Genomic DNA, 17,288 nt, shown 5'->3' on the forward strand with positions numbered 1-17,288 from the left:
ACATTATTTTTCTACCTAATCCATTCAGTTCAATACATGTTGTCATCCGTGGGATGAGTTTTTGATGTCTGTGTCATAGAAGTTTCCCTCCGCCTTTTTCAGCCAGTTTGTCACTTCTATTATTACTTCCTTGTCATCGTCGGAAAAGTGTTTTCCACCCAGGTGTTCTTTCAATTGAGTGAACAGATGATAGTCACTAAGTGCAAGATTGTGGCTGTGAGAGGGGTGGCTTAAGACATCCCAACCAAATGAATTCAACAACTCTTGTGTTGCATGAGCGATGTGCAGACACGTATTGTTATGAAGTAGACAGAGTCCCATCGTCAACATCCCATGACATTTTTTTTGATGGCTTTGCAAAGTTTTTTCATGGTATCACAATATATTCTGTACCCATTTTGTCACCTGCTGTCTTGACATTATGTCATCTCCATAAACTGAAATGAATCACAATCACAGTGGCGTTCATGCCCTTTGTATTTAGGAAGCGTATCACAGTGTGAATTTCGCACTTGGCAGGAAAAGGAATGGGAATGCTCATCTCTAATCTTCACCACAATGCCAGTCGATGAGCTACTGACAACTGGCACTGCTCATCCGCTTCCACTGGCTTCCCATTACACAGCACTGATACCAATTTCCCCCACGAAAATTCCTCGCAAGAGCTACGTGTCTTGTAACCTTACTTTCTGGATAACCCTCGTATTATCAGCTACCTCTCTTCTTCCAGGAGGTCATCACTCTTCCTTACCTGGAAGTGTAAAGCCTCCTTAAAATGCCTTGGAGAGAGTGTGTGGCTGCTGATGTAGTGCAGCCTGGGAGAGAAAATGCATCTGTGCTTGTCTGCAGCACCTCTGCTCTAGAGTAGACAGCTTTAAGAACAAGAAACCCCATTAAAGCGTGAGCCTGTCTGTAGACGAGTGCCTCTCCTCTAGTGTAAGAAACAGCTTTAAGAATTTGTCTCCTTTAAATGCCTTGGAAAGAGTGTGTGTGGCATTCAGGCCTGGGAGAGAAAGTGCCAGCATCTCTCCTCTAGAGTAGAAATAGCTTAAATGCCTAAAACGATGAGAAAGGGAGACTGGGAAGCCCCCCCCCCCCCCCAATTAGAAATGGATCTTTTGGCACCCCAGAGTGAAAACAGATTTTTGCCTTCTCAAAAAACGGATCGTGGCCCCCACTGGAAGCCAGGACACCTAAACAGGTCAAGATTTACCCAGATTGCACAAGCCTCGTGCCTACTAAAACATCAGTCTCTGGCTCTGTAGAAAAGCCCAAACAGATGTGTAGAGAACAGGACGGGGCCAGAGCCAGGATCTAACCCCCATTCATTCGACACAGGCATGATACATGAGCCCAGTTGCTGATTTCGGGGCATTTTAAGGGCAGGTTTCCTCTGCAAACTGACCCTTTTTGAAAGCATGTGCTCCCTCCACAAAGAGCGTCCCACTGTAGCCTCCTTGGCTGCAGGCCAACTTTTAGCCCAGCTTTTTGAATGTATACATGCAAACCGTCAGAGAGATTTTGGCTCCTCGGCATTAAGGCCGAGTGATCTTAAGAATGATTTGCGTGTAATAACTGTTTACTTGTTGCTCTCTATGAAACCCAAATAGTTTACATTCTTCTGTGTATTTCCGCTTTCCTGTTGGCTCTTTTCCCAAGTGGCAGGCAGGCTTTCTTTCAGCCCCCCTCCCACTTAACTGCTTGCAGGTTGATGAATGGAAAATGTTTTGCTTTTATGAATTAAGCTTTCATTTCTGTACTCAATTATTTGCTTAAGTCTCCTCCCTCTCGCCCCGTCCTTTTTTTTTCTTTCCATTTCTCCCCCTTTCACAAATTTCCAAACTGAACATAACTCCATCTGAACTCTTGAATTCATTAAGGCCCCCCCAGCCCAGCCCCTCCGCCCGGGTCTCCATGTCTGGGCTACGAAATTACAGTAGTCTGGAGTCTTGGAGTGGCATGTGCCGAGTTTGATTACAAGTCCCAACAAACGGGTTTTGGTCAGAGCCCAGTGAAGCCAGCAGAGCTCTAGCCTTTTATCTTCAAGACAATAATATTTAGCAATGCAGAAAGCAGTAGGAAAAGAAGAAGACCTCATCCCGGATGGATAAACTCAATCACGGAAGCTACAGCTCTGAGTCTGCAAGTCCTGAGCAAGGCTGCTGATGAGCTGGAGGTCTCTCCTCCATCAGTTGTCATAATTTGAAGTCAATTTAATGGCAGTCAATAGCAAGCATGGTAAAGCTTCTATCTCAGCGTTTCTCAACCTGGGGAGGGGGTTGCGAGGGAGGTGTCAGAGGGGTCATCAAAGACCATAGGAAAACACAGTATTTTCTGTTCATCATGAAGGTTCTGTGTGGGAAGTTTGGCCCAATTCTATCATTGGTGGGGTTTGATTGTAGGTGAACTATAAATCCCAGCAACGACAACTCCCAAATGCCAAAGTCTGTTTTCCCCAAACTCCACTAGTGTTCACATTTGGGCACATTGAGTATTCAATGCAAATTTTGGCCCAGATCTATCATTGTTTGAGTCCACAGTGCTCTCTAGATGTAGGCGAACGACTTCAAAACTCAAGGTCAATGCCCACTAAACCTTTCCAGTATTTTCTGTTCGTCATGGGAGTTCAGTGTGCTAAGTTTGGTTCGGTTCCATTGTTGGTGGAGTTCAGAATGCTAGGATTGTAGGTGAACTATAAATCACAGCAACTACAACTCCCAAATGACAAAATCCACCAACCCCACCAGTATTCAAATTTGGGCATATTTGGTATTTGTGCCAAAATTGGTCCAGTGAATGAAAATACATCCTGCATATCAGATTCATAACAGTAGCAACAGTTATGAAGTAGCAATTAAAATCATTTTATGTTTGGGGATCACCACAACATGAGGAACTACATTAAGGGGTCACAGCATTAGGAAGGTTGAGAAACATTGGTTTAGGGCTTTATATGCCAAAGCCAGCATTTTGAATTGTGCTTGGTAGCAGACTTGGCAGCCAGTGGAACTGACGCAATAGTGAGGTTGTATGTTCCCTGTACTCTGCTCCAAGTGAGCAATGTGGTTGCTGCCCGTTGGACCATTTGGAACATCTGAACAGTCTTCAAAGGCAACCCCACGTAGAGTGTGTTGCAGTAGTCTATTCGGGATGTAACCAGAGCGTGGACTACCGTGGCCAAGTCTGACTTCCCAAGGTATGGGCACAGCTGGTACACAAGTTTTAATAGTGTGAATGCTCCCCTGGCCACTGTTGAAACCTGAGGTTCCAGGCTCAACAATGAATCCAGGAGAAATACATATAATAGTACTGCTAATATTACTAATAATACTAGTAATAGATTTATTACCCTCCTCTCCCTGCGGCTCATGGTGGGATGCAACATCATTAAAACACGAGATAAAACATTATTAAAAGGCATCCAATACGATATACAGAGTTAAAATACAAGTCAAAACCCACCAATAAAATACAGATTAAAATAAAAATAATATGTGTTTGGTAGGCAGAAGGTTCCAGGTTATTAGCTCTGCTGAAAGAGATTTTAAAAGCTGTAATCTTTTTCAAAAAAGTAATTTTGCTGCTCTCTACATAGGTTTGAAAGCCAGTCTGTTTATATTTCCATTCTTAGTTATGCTTGGGTTGATGCATGCTTTCTCTTCCTTTTTTCACCTTTCCTCACTCTTTAGGAAAAAGCTTTACATTGACAATTACAGTCTTCACCAACCCCACCCAGGTTGCCACTTACCATCGTGCCATTAAAGTGACCGTCGATGGACCCCGGGAGCCAAGAAGTAAGTGATACCTTGACTTCTTTGTTGGTTGGTTTGTTTTGAGTGGAAATGTGTGGTTTAGCTGTTGTGCAGATGGGCTTTTGATTATCATCAACGCTGTTTGGTGCCATCTGGGGGGATGGATGCCATGGTGGTATGGCCAGCAATGTACAGTGTTATTTTATAATAGGACTTCCCTATGGCGGAGAGTTGTGGTTCAAGAGAGGCTTTATTTGGATAGTGTTTACAAAATCCCTTCCTTGTAGGATACTCCCAAATCAGAATCTCGAATTGAGTTCTGTTTTTGTATGTGGTGCTCTGAGGCACTGTGGGCAAACCCGTTGGTTTGGTGGGTTGCCAGTGGGGAAGATGAAAGCTAGCCACACAGGGAGAGCACTTTTGTGGTGGAAGCTATTCTGTAATGTCTTTCTGCATACTTTGGGGTAGATGGGAATATATGAAGAGGAAGGAGCAGGTAACATTGTGACCCATTGTAAACAATCAAGGCTACAGACAAGTTAAATAGTTTGTGTATTCTGGTGTCCATTGTCCAATCAAATGGACCTACACTCATTGTCCAGAATAGCTGGAAAGTTTTATTTATTTATTTATTTATTTATTTATTTATTTATTTGCAACATTTATATGCCGCCCTTCTCACCCTGAAAAGGACTCAGAGCAGCTTACAAGATACAATACAATACATTATACCATTAGCACAGTACAATATCAGTGCTATACATCACTATATTGTACTATACAATTATATTGTAATATTATTAGTAATATTACATTTAATATAAAATATATAATTATAATATCATATTATTAGTAGTAGTATTATACTGTATTACATTATAATATTATAAAGATTATATGTATATACAATATATTATATTATATTATATTATATATTAGCATAGCACAGGAGACAAGGTGGAACTGTCCCCTGGCCTCCCCTGTCTTCACTCTGGCTCAGAGCGGCGGTTGGCACTGGGGGGAGGGGTCTCCAACTGATGACATATGCAGGAGACAAGATGGAACTGTCCCTTGGCCTCCCCTGTCTTCACTCTGGCTCAGAGCCGAGGTTGGCGTTGAGGGAGGGGCCTCCAACTGATGACATATGCAGGAGACAAGATGGAACTGTCACTTGGCCTTCCCTGTCTTCACTCTGGCTCAGAGCAGCGGTTGGCTCTGGGGGGAGGGGTCTCCAACTGATGACATATGCAGGAGACAAGATGGAACTGTTCCTTGGCCTCCCCTGTCTTCACTCTGGCTCAAGGCAGAGGTTGGTGCTGAGGGAGGGGTCTCCAACTGATGACATATGCAGGAGACAAGATGGAACTGTCCCCTGGCCTCCCCTGTCTTCACTCTGGCTAGGAGCAGCGGTTGGCGCTGGGGGTACGTGTCTCCAACTGATGACATATGCAGGAGACAAGATGGAACTGGCCCTTGGCCTTCCTTGTCTTCACTCTGGCTCAGAGTGGCGGTTGGCGCTGGGGGGAGCGGTCTCCAACTGATGACATATGCAGGAGACAAGATGGAACTGTCCTTGGCCTCCCCTGTCTTCACTCATTTCACTTCAACCAAGGACAGCAAGTAAGCAGAGCGTGAAGTGTCGTATGATATGGCCATAAAGAATTCAGAGCTTAGGAGGGGAACATGCAGAATCCAATCTTTAAAAAAATTACAATAATAAGAATTAACTCTATTTCTTAATAATCAAGAACTGGGCCTGAGCCACTCTAACACCCATCTCTTCTAAGGTTTCAAAGAGAGGGAAAAACATCTCTCCTGACACACAAGTAGAGAGAGATCTCAACGCACACAGCATATACTCTCCATACTAAAGTGTAAGAAGGTGGAAGGCAGATTCTAAAAAGCTTGCAGTAAAAAAGTATCTATTTTAAACAAACAATCACAATGAGAACAGAAACAGAGAAGTGAGAAGAAATTGATACATTCTCAATTGTCATACAGGAGACATGGGGGAAGAGAAACCCTTAGTCCTGGGGTCCTCAAACCTTTTAAACAGAGGGCCAGATCACAATCCCTCGAACTATTGGAGGGTCAGATTATAATTTGAAAAAAAATGAATAAATTTCTATGCACACTGCACATTTTATTTATTTATTTATTTATTTGACTTGTATACCGCTACTCCCAATTTGGCTCGGAGCGGTTTACAGCAGTAGATTAAAACAATACAATTAACTTTAAAATACAATAAAAACAAGAACAGACATAGTCCTGAGTTATTCACCCATCAAAAGCTTGTCGGAAGAGAAAGGTTTTACAGGCTTTCCAAAAAGCAAGTAGGACTCGGATAGATCGGGTTTCAACTGGCAAGGCAAAAGGAGCCCCCGGTACAAGGAGCCCTCGGTGGCGCAGTGGGTTAAAGCCCTGTGCCGGCAGGACTGAAGACCGACAGGTCGCAGGTTCAAATCCGGGGAGAGGCGGATGAGCTCCCTCTAGCAGCTCCAGCTCCTCATGCGGGGACATGAGAGAAGCCTCCCACAAGGATGATAAAACAACAAAATCATCTGGGCGTCCCCTGGGCAACGTCCTTGCAGATGGCCAATTATCTCACAACAGGATTCTCCTGACACGACAAAAAAAAAAAAGAAAAGAAAAAAGAAAGAAACTGGCAAGGCATTCCATAAATAAGGGGCTATAATCGAGAAGGCCCTCTGCCTAGTAGAGGACAGATGATAAGTCCAGATGTTGAGGACTTCAAGCAAATTTTGGTCTTCGGACAGAAGTAATCTCTGGGGTTGGTAGGGGGATAAGCGGACCCTCAGGTACGCCGACCCCAGACCATATCTTATTTGTAGTGGAAAAAACACTTTAAAACAATACAATAAATAAAGAACAATTTTAACAAATATAACTTATTAGTATTTCAGTGGGAAGAATGGGGCTGCTTTTGACTGAAGAGATAGGATTGTTGTTGTTGTTGTTGTTGTTGTTGTTGTGTGCTTTCAAGTCGTTTCAGACTTAGGTTGACCCTGAGCGAGGGTCGGGTAAATGACCTTGGAGGGCCGTATCTGGCCCTCGGGTCTTAGTTTGAGGACTCCTGCCTTAGTCTTTACTAAACTAACTAACTGCTCCTCATTGAGGATTTGAGATTTGGGTAGTGTGGGGTTGAATTCCAACACTAATGACCATTCCAGCTGGGAAATTCTGGGAGCTGTGAGGGCGATCTGGCTGCAACATCTGTCACCCCATTGATCGCCAAGGTTGATTCGGCTGATCTGGCTGGCTAGGCGGATGTCCCTTTCCTCCCTCACCGCTCCATGTGCGTCCCTCCCGAAGCTGCGCGTTCGGTGGAAGAGGACGACGTCTCAGGTATAGAAGGAGTGTGCCAAGTTCTCCAGTCTTCGGTCCCGGGTATACGATAGCTGCGCTCCCCTACTAGAACCTCCAGACGAGCTCAATTCTGGGAGCTATAATTCTTCGTCTGGCATACTTCTTATCCTCTATGTCTCTCTTAGGACAATTTGCGCTACCCAGTAATATCAGTTTTATACTACTTTAATTGTTCTAACTCCACTCTGAGGAATATCTCTAATCTCCATAAGACTTAAGGAAGAATCTACAACTATTGTTTCTCCTGGAAATACAGTAGCAGCCCCCTTTCTAGCTAGTCAAATGCAATGGCAACTCTTGCTTGGGCATTGGAGTTTCCAGCAGTTCATTAATTCTCTCTTCATTAGCTTTCCTTTGTACAAAACCCTCTTGCTCTCACAAGAGTAGGTTCTTCTTTCAATTTAAGAATGTGCAGGAAGTGCACTCTCAGGACTCAGGCAGGCCACAACTGGTCCAGGTGTCTTTCCAAAGTCCCAACAACCAGTTGGCCCTCAGTTGTTCTTTGGAAGCCACCTACTCGCAACACATCTTTGGATATCCTGCCTGTCCCTGCTTTTGAGCACTTAGCATAATTGTTAATGTTGGCCCAGATTTGCCGGTGAGTCATCTTCAACTGCTCTTCTGCCTTTCGAGGCTGGAACGGAAATTAAAGATCTCCACGATAGGCTGATGACTTGCCGCATATGGGATTTGCGTCTCCTAATGGCATGACTTTCTGGAAGTTTTAGCTTATGGTATTTTCTTTTCTTCCTTCTCCTTTTTTTCTCCTTGCAGTTTAAAATTTTGCAAGCTGGCACTACAATTTGGCCTTTAAGAGAAGGCAACAGCCAAAACTTTCTTACATGGCGTTTATAAGGTACAGACTGTAGTTGGCAAGTTCAAGTTCCATTCAAAACACCAGATTTTAAATTGCTGGAGTCACATTAAGTTGAATACTGGGACAGCTCTCCCAGGAGACAGAGTAAGGCAATGGTATAACATGGGGAATAGAAGCTAGATTCTGGAAGAACAAGATTGTATTAATAATAATAATAATAATAATAATAATAATACACTTTATTTATATTCTGCCCTTCTCCCCAGAGCGGATTTAGGGGCCATGGTGGCATAATGGATTAAACTGCTGAACTATTGAATCTGCTGACCGAAAGGTTGGCAGTTCGAAGCCACAGATTGGGGTGAGCTCCCACTGTTAGCCCTAGCTCCTACCAATCTAGAAGTTTGAAAACATGCAAATGTGAGTAGATCAATAGATACTGCTTCAGCGGGAAGGTAATAAAGGTGCCCATGCAACCATGCCGGCAACATGACCAGGAGGTGTCTACGGAGAACAGGCTCCTTGGCTTGGAAATGGAACAAGAGCACCTTTTTCCATGGCCAGAGTTGAACACCACCTCCAGAAAGCCGGAGATGAAAAGGGAAGCCTTTACCTTTGTTCTGTGTATTTTTATGTCATTGTTATTCTACTATATTAAAGGCATTGAATGTTTGCCAACCTATGTATATTGCAATCCACTCTGAGTCCCCTTGGAGAGATAGAACATAATATAAATAAATCTATTATTATTATTATTATTATTATTATTATTATAATATTACAGCATTTACATACATAGCCAATAGGGCTGGGCAACCACGGAAAAATTTGTTTCTAAACTCGATTCGTTTTTTGGGGTTTTTTGCGTTTTGATATTTAAAAGAATTCCGAAATTTTTCTTTAAAAAAGTTCGATATTTACGAAATTTCGTAAAATTACGAAACAATACGAAACGAATACGAAACGAATACGAATTGATTCGTTAATGGCGGACGCGACCGCGCAATACGCTAAAAAACCTCCAAATGGGACAGGGGGAACTTCTGAAGCTTCCCTCTCCCTCTGTTGTTGACTGTTGGTGTGATATTTATAATTTTTTTTCACTGATTAAACAAACAACAGCTATAAAACTTGCCCCAGACATGCGGAAATAATAACGAAACGATTTCGAAACGATTTCGAAACAAATACGAAACAAATACGAAGCAATTACGAAACGAATTGAAAAATTCGTTTCGTTTTTTAGATGCTGCTGAATGGTTCGTTATCGCTTCGTAACAAAAAAAATAACGAATTTTTAACGAATTACGAAATTACGAAACGAAACCGCCCAGCCCTAATAGCCAAACATTCAATGCTTTTGCAATCATACACATAAACACAAACAAAGGCAGAGGTTTCTCCTTTCATTTCTGTCTTCTGGAGGCAGTGCTCATCTCTGGCTCTGGGGAGGTGCTTTCCTCCATTTTCAAGCCAAAGAGCATGTGTTGTCACTTCCTGATTATGTGACCAAAGCATCTCTTTGCCTTTTCCTGCTGAAGCAGTACCTGTTTATCTACTCACATTTGCATGTTTTCGAGCTGCTAGGTTGGCTAGAGCTGGAGCTGACAGATGGGAGCTCACTCCATCCCACGGCTTCGGACTGCCAACCTTCAGGTCAGCAATTCAACAGCACAAGGGTTTAACCCATTGCACCACTGCGGCTCAATGCACGCCTCTCTCTATCAGCTCTATCTTCATTTGTAGAGCACTACTCCATTGCCTGTGCTAAAGTAAGATTTAGATATCAACTTTTCTTTTTGCATGGAATTAAGGGAGAAGTGGCACTTTGTTCTTTACCTCTGTTCGCAAAATCACACCAGCCCTTTCTTGATTGGTGTCATCTGACAGATAATGGTGTGAGGAGGGTATAATGCAAACAAAACCACCCTTGCTACTTGCAATGGTCTGGTGGTAAACTCCAATATATTATTATTATTATTATTATTATTATTATTATTATTATTATTATACTGACACAAAAGCACAGTATGTCACAGCAAACGAGATCTATATGCTGGATTTCATATCAAAAAATCACAAGTCGAACACTTCCCAAGCGTCTAGGACTTTGTGATGTATTTTCGAATGATGCATGCAGATCCAAGTAAGGTGCCCTTTTGCAGTTGACAGATCGTGATTTTGTCAATGTTTATTGTTTCCAAATGCCGACTGAAATCTTTTGGCATGGCACCCAGTGTGCCTATGACCACTGGGACCACCTGTACTGGTTCATGCCAGATCCTTTGCAGTTTGATTTTGAGGTCTTGATAGCGGCTGAGTTTTTCCTGTTGTTTTTCCTCAATGCGGCTGTCACTTGGTATGGCGACATCAATAATCCAGACTTTTTTCTTTTCCACAATCGTGATGTCTGGCGTATTGTGTTCCAAAACTTTGTCAGTCTGGATTCGAAAGTCCCACAGTATTTTTGCATGGGGAAAAATGGAAGGAAAAAGGAAGAGGGGCCAACCAAGGGCAAGATGGATGGATGGCATCCTTGAAGTGACTGGATTGACCTTGAAGGAGCTGCGGGTGGTGATGATGGTCCACAAGGTCTCTTCCAACTCTATGGTTCTATGATTCTATGATTTCCAATTTTTTGGCCTTCAACTCCCTGTAACTCTGTACTAGATCTTAGGTGCTAAAGTCCAAAACATGGAGGGACAAAAACATTACCCACTCTTGATTCTGAACATTCAAAGAACTTTGTGTACCTGATCTCTATAATGAGTGCCTTGGTCTTATTATGCAGCTAATTTGGGATGAGAGGGGAGCAGGTGAAGAGAATAGCCTTTGGCTGCCTTTTCCTTGCCAACTGTCTTCTAGGATTGCCAGCTTCTGAACAGAATGTTCCCCTGGCTGTTCCTTTTGTTAGCAAAGCCTGGTGTTTCGCAGCCTGTGTCTGTTGATTGAGCCCTTCCTGAGCTTAAAACTCATTAATGAACTAGCTTCCCCTGGAATAATTACACCAGGTCTGCTTTCTTGTTTAAGTAAGAAGGCTTGTCTTTAGTAAAGACAGTAAATAAAGAGCAACATTCAAAAACAGGGGAAATCCAGACAAGAAACTATCAGGGCCAGCTAATCACCTCCCAACAAAGGATTCCCCCAGGCAGGAAGCAGCCTGGGGGAACCTGTAGGGCTATTCAATGCTAATCAAGGTGATCAGTCGCAGCATTCACACTGCCTCAAACAGACAAGAAATCTTTCTCCCACCCTGGATATTCCACAGATATATAAACCTCACTTGTCTAGTTTCCAACAGACCTCACAACCTCTGAGGATGCTTGCCATAGATGTGTGTGAAATGTCAGGAGAGAATTCTTCGGGAATATGTCCAGACAGCCTGGAAAACTCACAGCAACCCAATTTAGGAGCTCACCTATACCAAGTAGATTCATCCGAGGAAAATCTGGCTGCATTGACCCCGCTGGGATCTCATGGCCACAGTAGTAGTAGTACTATTTATTACTACTAGCTCCGGTGGTGCAATGGATTAAACCGCTGAGCTGCTAAACTTGTTGATTGAAAGGTCACAGGTTCGAATCCGGGGAGCAGCATGAGCTTCCACTCTCAGTCCCAGCTTCTATCAACCTAGCAGTTCGAAAACATGCAAATGTGAGATCAATAGGTACCGCTCCGGCGGGAAGGTAACAGCGCTCCATGCAGTCATGTCGGCCACATGACCTTGGAGGTGTCTACGGACAATGCTGGCTCTTCGGCTTAGAAATGGAGATGAGCACCAACTCCCAGAGTCGGACACAACTGGACCTAATGTCAGGGTAAAACCTATACCATAATAATAATCATCATAATAACTATTATTTAATTATATTTTTTAATTTTAATTAAATAATTAAAATAAATAAAAAATAAATGCGACGTGTGATCCAATTCAACAGCCAGCAGAGTGTCTGCTGTGGACTCATCTTGTTGTGTTTCAAATAATAATAATAATAATAATAATAATAATAATAATAATAATAATTGGACAGCACTTAAAAACAATCAGCACTGACAAAATTACCATCTGTCAACTGCAAAAGACCACCCTACTCAGATCTGCACACATTATTCGCTGATATATCACATAGTCCTAAGACATTTGGGAAGTGATATTAGAGCAGCTCCCTCCCTCCTGGCCAACAGAAGGAAAGTGAAAACCCGACTCTCGGGGTCCAGCCTTCGGAGCTTAACTATAGTGCAACAATAGCTACGGAATTATGTACAATGACTTTTGGAATCGCCCGGGATTACAATTGTGGATTGTGTGATTTTTAAAGGTGATTGCAATGTTTTTTATGTTTTAATGTGTATTTAATTTTATTTTTAAAAATCTTTGACTAAATGTATTTTAACTGTTGTTGTTCATAGACATTGAATAGTTGCCATATGTAAAGCCTTCTTGAGTCCCTTTTGGGGTAGAGAAAGGTGGGATACAAATAGAGTAAATAAATAAGTAAGTGTCCAACATGTGATCGAATACAAAAGCCAGCACAGTGAAAATTATATATAGCAGAAACTCAAGGGGCCATTGTGGAGCCCCTGAGTATGCTTCACAGAGCCCCAAGGGCTCCGAGGAGCACACTTTGAGAACCACTGCTCTAGGCAATTGAGTCTCCATTGTTGAGCTGCTCTCACCATCAAACAAGATACCTCTGCTTTTTACATTTTTCTGTCCTGATTCTTCCTCCCAAACTTCCTACTCCTTTTTAGCTTACACACCGGGCTTGCAGAACCAGATCTGGGATGGTAACCCTCCCAAGAGTTTCTTGGTCACCAACGGAGAGGAAATGGGGTGGGGTTGCAGGAGGAGAAAGGAGATAGCCAAGAGAAGTAACACCAGTCTCAGTTATGAAAGGAGAAAAATCCAGGTGCCCACATCTAATTCAAAGGTCTCTTTGAGTTTTTTCCCCAATCTGGAATCACTCCATGAATCAGTTAATTGCACTGATTAATTGATTCATATTTCAGCTTCCTCCTACTCCTTGTAACCTTTAAAGGTTTATGAAAATGAAGACTTGAGTGATGGATACGTTGGTCATATGTCCTACTTTACATTGGACACTTGCAGTCTTTTCTTTGAAGACACCCTCTATTTGAAGTCTGATCCAACTCTGAAGATAAGGAGAACATGACCCATCAACAGTTAGCATCAAAAGTAGATTGTGTTGCAAGATCACAGGTTCACTGGTCATAGTCTTCTCACCTTGTTTAACTACTCCAGTAAGATAGGTCATATTTCTGTAATTATTTCCAAATGCACCTCTATGGATATATATTATCACCACATACCAAATTTTATGTAAATCTTTTGCCCTCTTTTGCCTTCCTTTTTGATGATGCATAACATCCTAATGGTGGAACGCTTGGCCAAGACATCTATGATAGCATAGTGTAGGGAAGTGTTAGCACGCCTGCAGTGTTTATCTTGCTGTCTGCACCTCTTTTGGGATGATTCCACCTCACTTTTTGTCCCTGTGATTATTGGATTTTGAAAAACATGTGGCTTGTTATGAAACAAAGATTGGTGAGAAAGCTTCAGTGGAGACCCCTTTTCCCCATGATAATAACTCTTCCAGGAGTGAATTTCCCTCCCATGCGGTAGAGTTCTTTCCCTTCCTGTTGTCTCAGCCCCATTGTTAACTATGAGTTGTCTATAAGTCAGATGTCTGTAACTTGGGGACCACTTGCACAGTCCTGATCTCTATCCTCAAAATACATACAACATCTTCAGAACTTTAAGTTTTGTAAACTGCCTTGAGTTATAGGAGAGTAATTGAAATAATTATTACTTACTTACTTACTTACTTAGGTGACCCCTCGATATCCAAGTAGGATGGTCTTCCAAGGTCAGTGTGCTGGTGGGTCCATAGGTGACTGTGGAGCCCTATTCTTGATCTGCATCTTCTCCCACAGTGAGGGCATCAGTTTCCAGGTGGAAGGCAGTCCTGGTCATGGTTGGCTTGATTTGACGCGCCTTCCTCTTGACACGTTTCTCTCTTTTGCCCTCCATTTGTGCCTCTTCAAATTCTGCAGCACTGCTGGTCACAGCTGACCTCCAGCTGGAGCTCTCAAGGGCCAGGGCTTCCCAATTCTCAGTGTCTATGACAGAGTTTTTAAGGTTGGCTTTGAGCCCATATTTACATCTCTTTTCCTGCCCACCAACATTCAATTTTCCATTCTTGACTTCGGAATAGAGCAACTGCTTTGGGAGACAGTGGTTGGGCATCCAGACAACGTGGCCGGTCCAGCGGAGTTGATAGTGGAGGACTACCACTTCAATGCTGGTGGTCTTTGCTTCTTCCAGCATGCTGACATTTGTTCACTTGTCTTCCCAAGAGATTTGCAGGATTTTCCAGAGGCAACGCTGATGGAATCATTCCAGGAGTTGCATGTGACATCTGTCCACGTCTTGCAGGCATATAGCAGGGTTGGGAGGACAATAGCTTTATAAACAAACACTTTGGTATCCCTCAAACTTTCTCTGCTTCATTTGGAAAAAAGCTGCACTCTCAGATCTCAGGTGGTGTTGTATTTCAGTGCCAATGTTGACTTTTGTGGAGAGGTGGCTGCCAAGGTAGCGGAAATGATCAACATTTTCTCATGTTACACCATTAAACTGTATTACTGGCATTGGAGAGGGATTGGCTGGTGCGCTGGAAGAGCACTTTGGTTTTCTCGATGTTCAATGTCAGGCCGAGCTTCTCATATGCTTCTGCGAAGGTGTTTAGAGTGGCTTGTAGGTCTTCTTCTGAATGCGCACAGACGAGGTTGTCATCAGCATACTGGAATTCTATAACAGATGTTGTAACCTTGGTTTTGGCTTTCAGTCTGCTAAGGTTAAATAGTTTGCCATCTGTCCGATAGATGATTTCCACTCCGGTGGGAAGCTTCCCATCAACAAGATGAAGTATCATAGCGATGAAGATGGAGAATGAAGTTGGGGCAATAACACATCCCTGTTTGACGCCTGATTCCACCTTAAATGGGTCACTTTGGGAACCATTGCTGTCCAAGACTGTTGCCATCATGTCATCATGGAGGAATAATTATAATTATATATGAAATAATTATAGTGATATATTGTCAAAGGCTTTCATGGCTGGAATCACTGGGTTGCTGCAAGTTTTTTGGGCTGTATGGCCATGTTCTAGCAGCATTCTCTCCTATGGTTTGCCTGCAGCTGTGGCTAATAGCATCTTCAGAGCTTCTGTTGGCACATTTGCCTTTCTGCCAGCCACAGATGTAGACAAAATGTTAGGAGAGAATGCTGCTGGAACATGGTCATACAGCTAAAAAAAACCTCACAGCAACCCAATTATAATGATCATATCTTCTTGTTGTTCCTTTCGAATTTCTACATTAATGGTCCTACTGATGCTGTCAAACTGTCCTCATTTGGTAAAAACAGTTCTAACTGATCTCCTTTTTCTCCCACCTTGTTTGGCCAAATAGTTCATTGTTATCCACACCAACTGTCTTTCCGGTGCTAAGTGTTGAGGTGACACCTACAAACAGGAAGTCATAAAACAGTTTGGCTTTCCTGCAGCATTTCCTTTATGAGTGAGCTTATTTTTAATTTAGAAAGAGACTGATTCATTTCACAGAAGAGTTGTTTACATCTGATAGCACAGAGATGAATGTGTTTCATCTGCTTGCAGGTGAGATCTCTAGATCTTCTATGGGTGCAGATCCCGAGAATCGAGAGGGTAGCGCTTGGGACCAAAGGGATGGTATTGTTGTTCCTTAGGGCCTGAACTTGGTCAGGAAATGAGGTTACACCTTTGTAATTGTGAAAAGAAATTGGGAACAAGGAACTAGGCATTTGTGTCATAGAATCATAGAATCAAAGAGTTGTAAGAGACCTCATGGGCCATCCAGTCCAACCCCCTGCCAAGAAGCAGGAATATTGCATTCAAATCACCCCTCACAGATGGCCATCCAGCCCCTGTTTAAAAGCTTCCAAAGAAGGAGCCTCCACCACACTCCGGTGCAGAGAGTTCCACTGCTGAACGGCTCTCACAGTCAGGAAGTTCTTCCTCATGTTCAGATGGAGTCTCCTCTCTTGTAGTTTGAAGCCATTGTTCCACGTCCTAGTCTCCAAGGAAGCATAAAACAAGCTTGCTCCCTCCTCCCTGTGGCTTCCTCTCACATATTTATACATGGCTATGATATCTCCTCTCAGCCTTCTCTTCTTCAGGCTAAACATGCCCAGCTCCTTAAGCCGCTCCTCATAGGGCTTGTTCTCCAGACCCTTGATCATTTTAGTCGCCCTCCTCTGGACACATTCCAGCTTGTCAATCTCTCTCTTGAATTGTGGTGCCCAGAATTGGACACAATATTCCAGGTGTGGTCTAACCAGAGCAGAATAGAGGGGTAGCATTACTTCCTTAGATCTAGACACTATGCTCCTATTAATGCAGGCCAAAATCCCATTGGCTTTTTTTGCTGCCACATCACATTGTTGGCTCATGTTTAACTTGTTGTCCACGAGGACTCCAAGATGCAAAGATGTCAAAGATGCAATTATTCCTGCTGAAATAGAAAGGGATCTGCCTCCTCCTATACAACAGGCAGCTTTTGGAGAGAGATTTCTCACTTTCAAAGAAGTCTTGATGAAGAGAAAGGAGAGGATTATGTTCAGAGTTTAGGGAAGTTAAAACCTCTGACTACCACAGTTACATCCTGGGCATGAATAGTAAAAAGCAACATTAGTAAACCCCTAACGTTTCCATTCTTTGCATCAATCCTTTTACATTAGTAGCTCCCAACCTGTGGTCCATGAACCACCAGTGGTCCGCAAGACCTAAAACATTACTACATCATTGCAACGTCCCACGGACCACGTCCCCTTCCTTGTAGTCATGCACCTGCCACAGAGAGAGCTGTTAGGGACAGTTTCTTGGGTCTTGCACTTTGCTTTTTGTATTTTTTTCAGCCTCAGCCCCCTCCTCCTTTTTAAAAATGATCGCTAACAAAATCCACAAATAATAACACAGCCCAACCCAAAAAAATCTTGGTGTCTTCATTTTTAGGCCTGTTCCTGGGGTTATTTGGGTGGGGTAAATTACATTGGATAGACCACATCAACTCTAGATGATTAAATATGATTTTCTGTGGGTGAGCAGAGGTCGACTACTGTATGGCATATGTTCTGTATCAGAAACTAGAGCTGATGTGGTCTAGCTAATGCAATTTTCTGAATCAGCACCTTAAATAACAGAATCAAATCTAAAGTTGACCAAAAACTGATTCATAATCCTTTTAGTAATAATGTTGGAGAGTGGTCC

At 42.8% G+C, this 17,288-nt stretch overlaps 1 protein-coding gene across 1 annotated transcript in view; it reads left to right on the plus strand.

Moving 5' to 3' along the window:
* Positions 1–17,288, plus strand: part of RUNX3 (RUNX family transcription factor 3) — a 150,953-nt gene that overhangs the window by 31,571 nt on the left and 102,094 nt on the right. Inside the window, exon 3 of the mRNA XM_060784424.2 lies at positions 3,690–3,794. Within this exon, the coding sequence (XP_060640407.2) occupies positions 3,690–3,794 (105 nt within the window). The remainder of the gene's footprint in view (positions 1–3,689; positions 3,795–17,288) is intronic.

The sequence above is a fragment of the Anolis sagrei genome, chromosome X (genome assembly GCF_037176765.1).
Source record: "Anolis sagrei isolate rAnoSag1 chromosome X, rAnoSag1.mat, whole genome shotgun sequence".
In the NCBI taxonomy this organism is placed as follows: Eukaryota; Metazoa; Chordata; class Lepidosauria; order Squamata; family Dactyloidae; genus Anolis; species Anolis sagrei.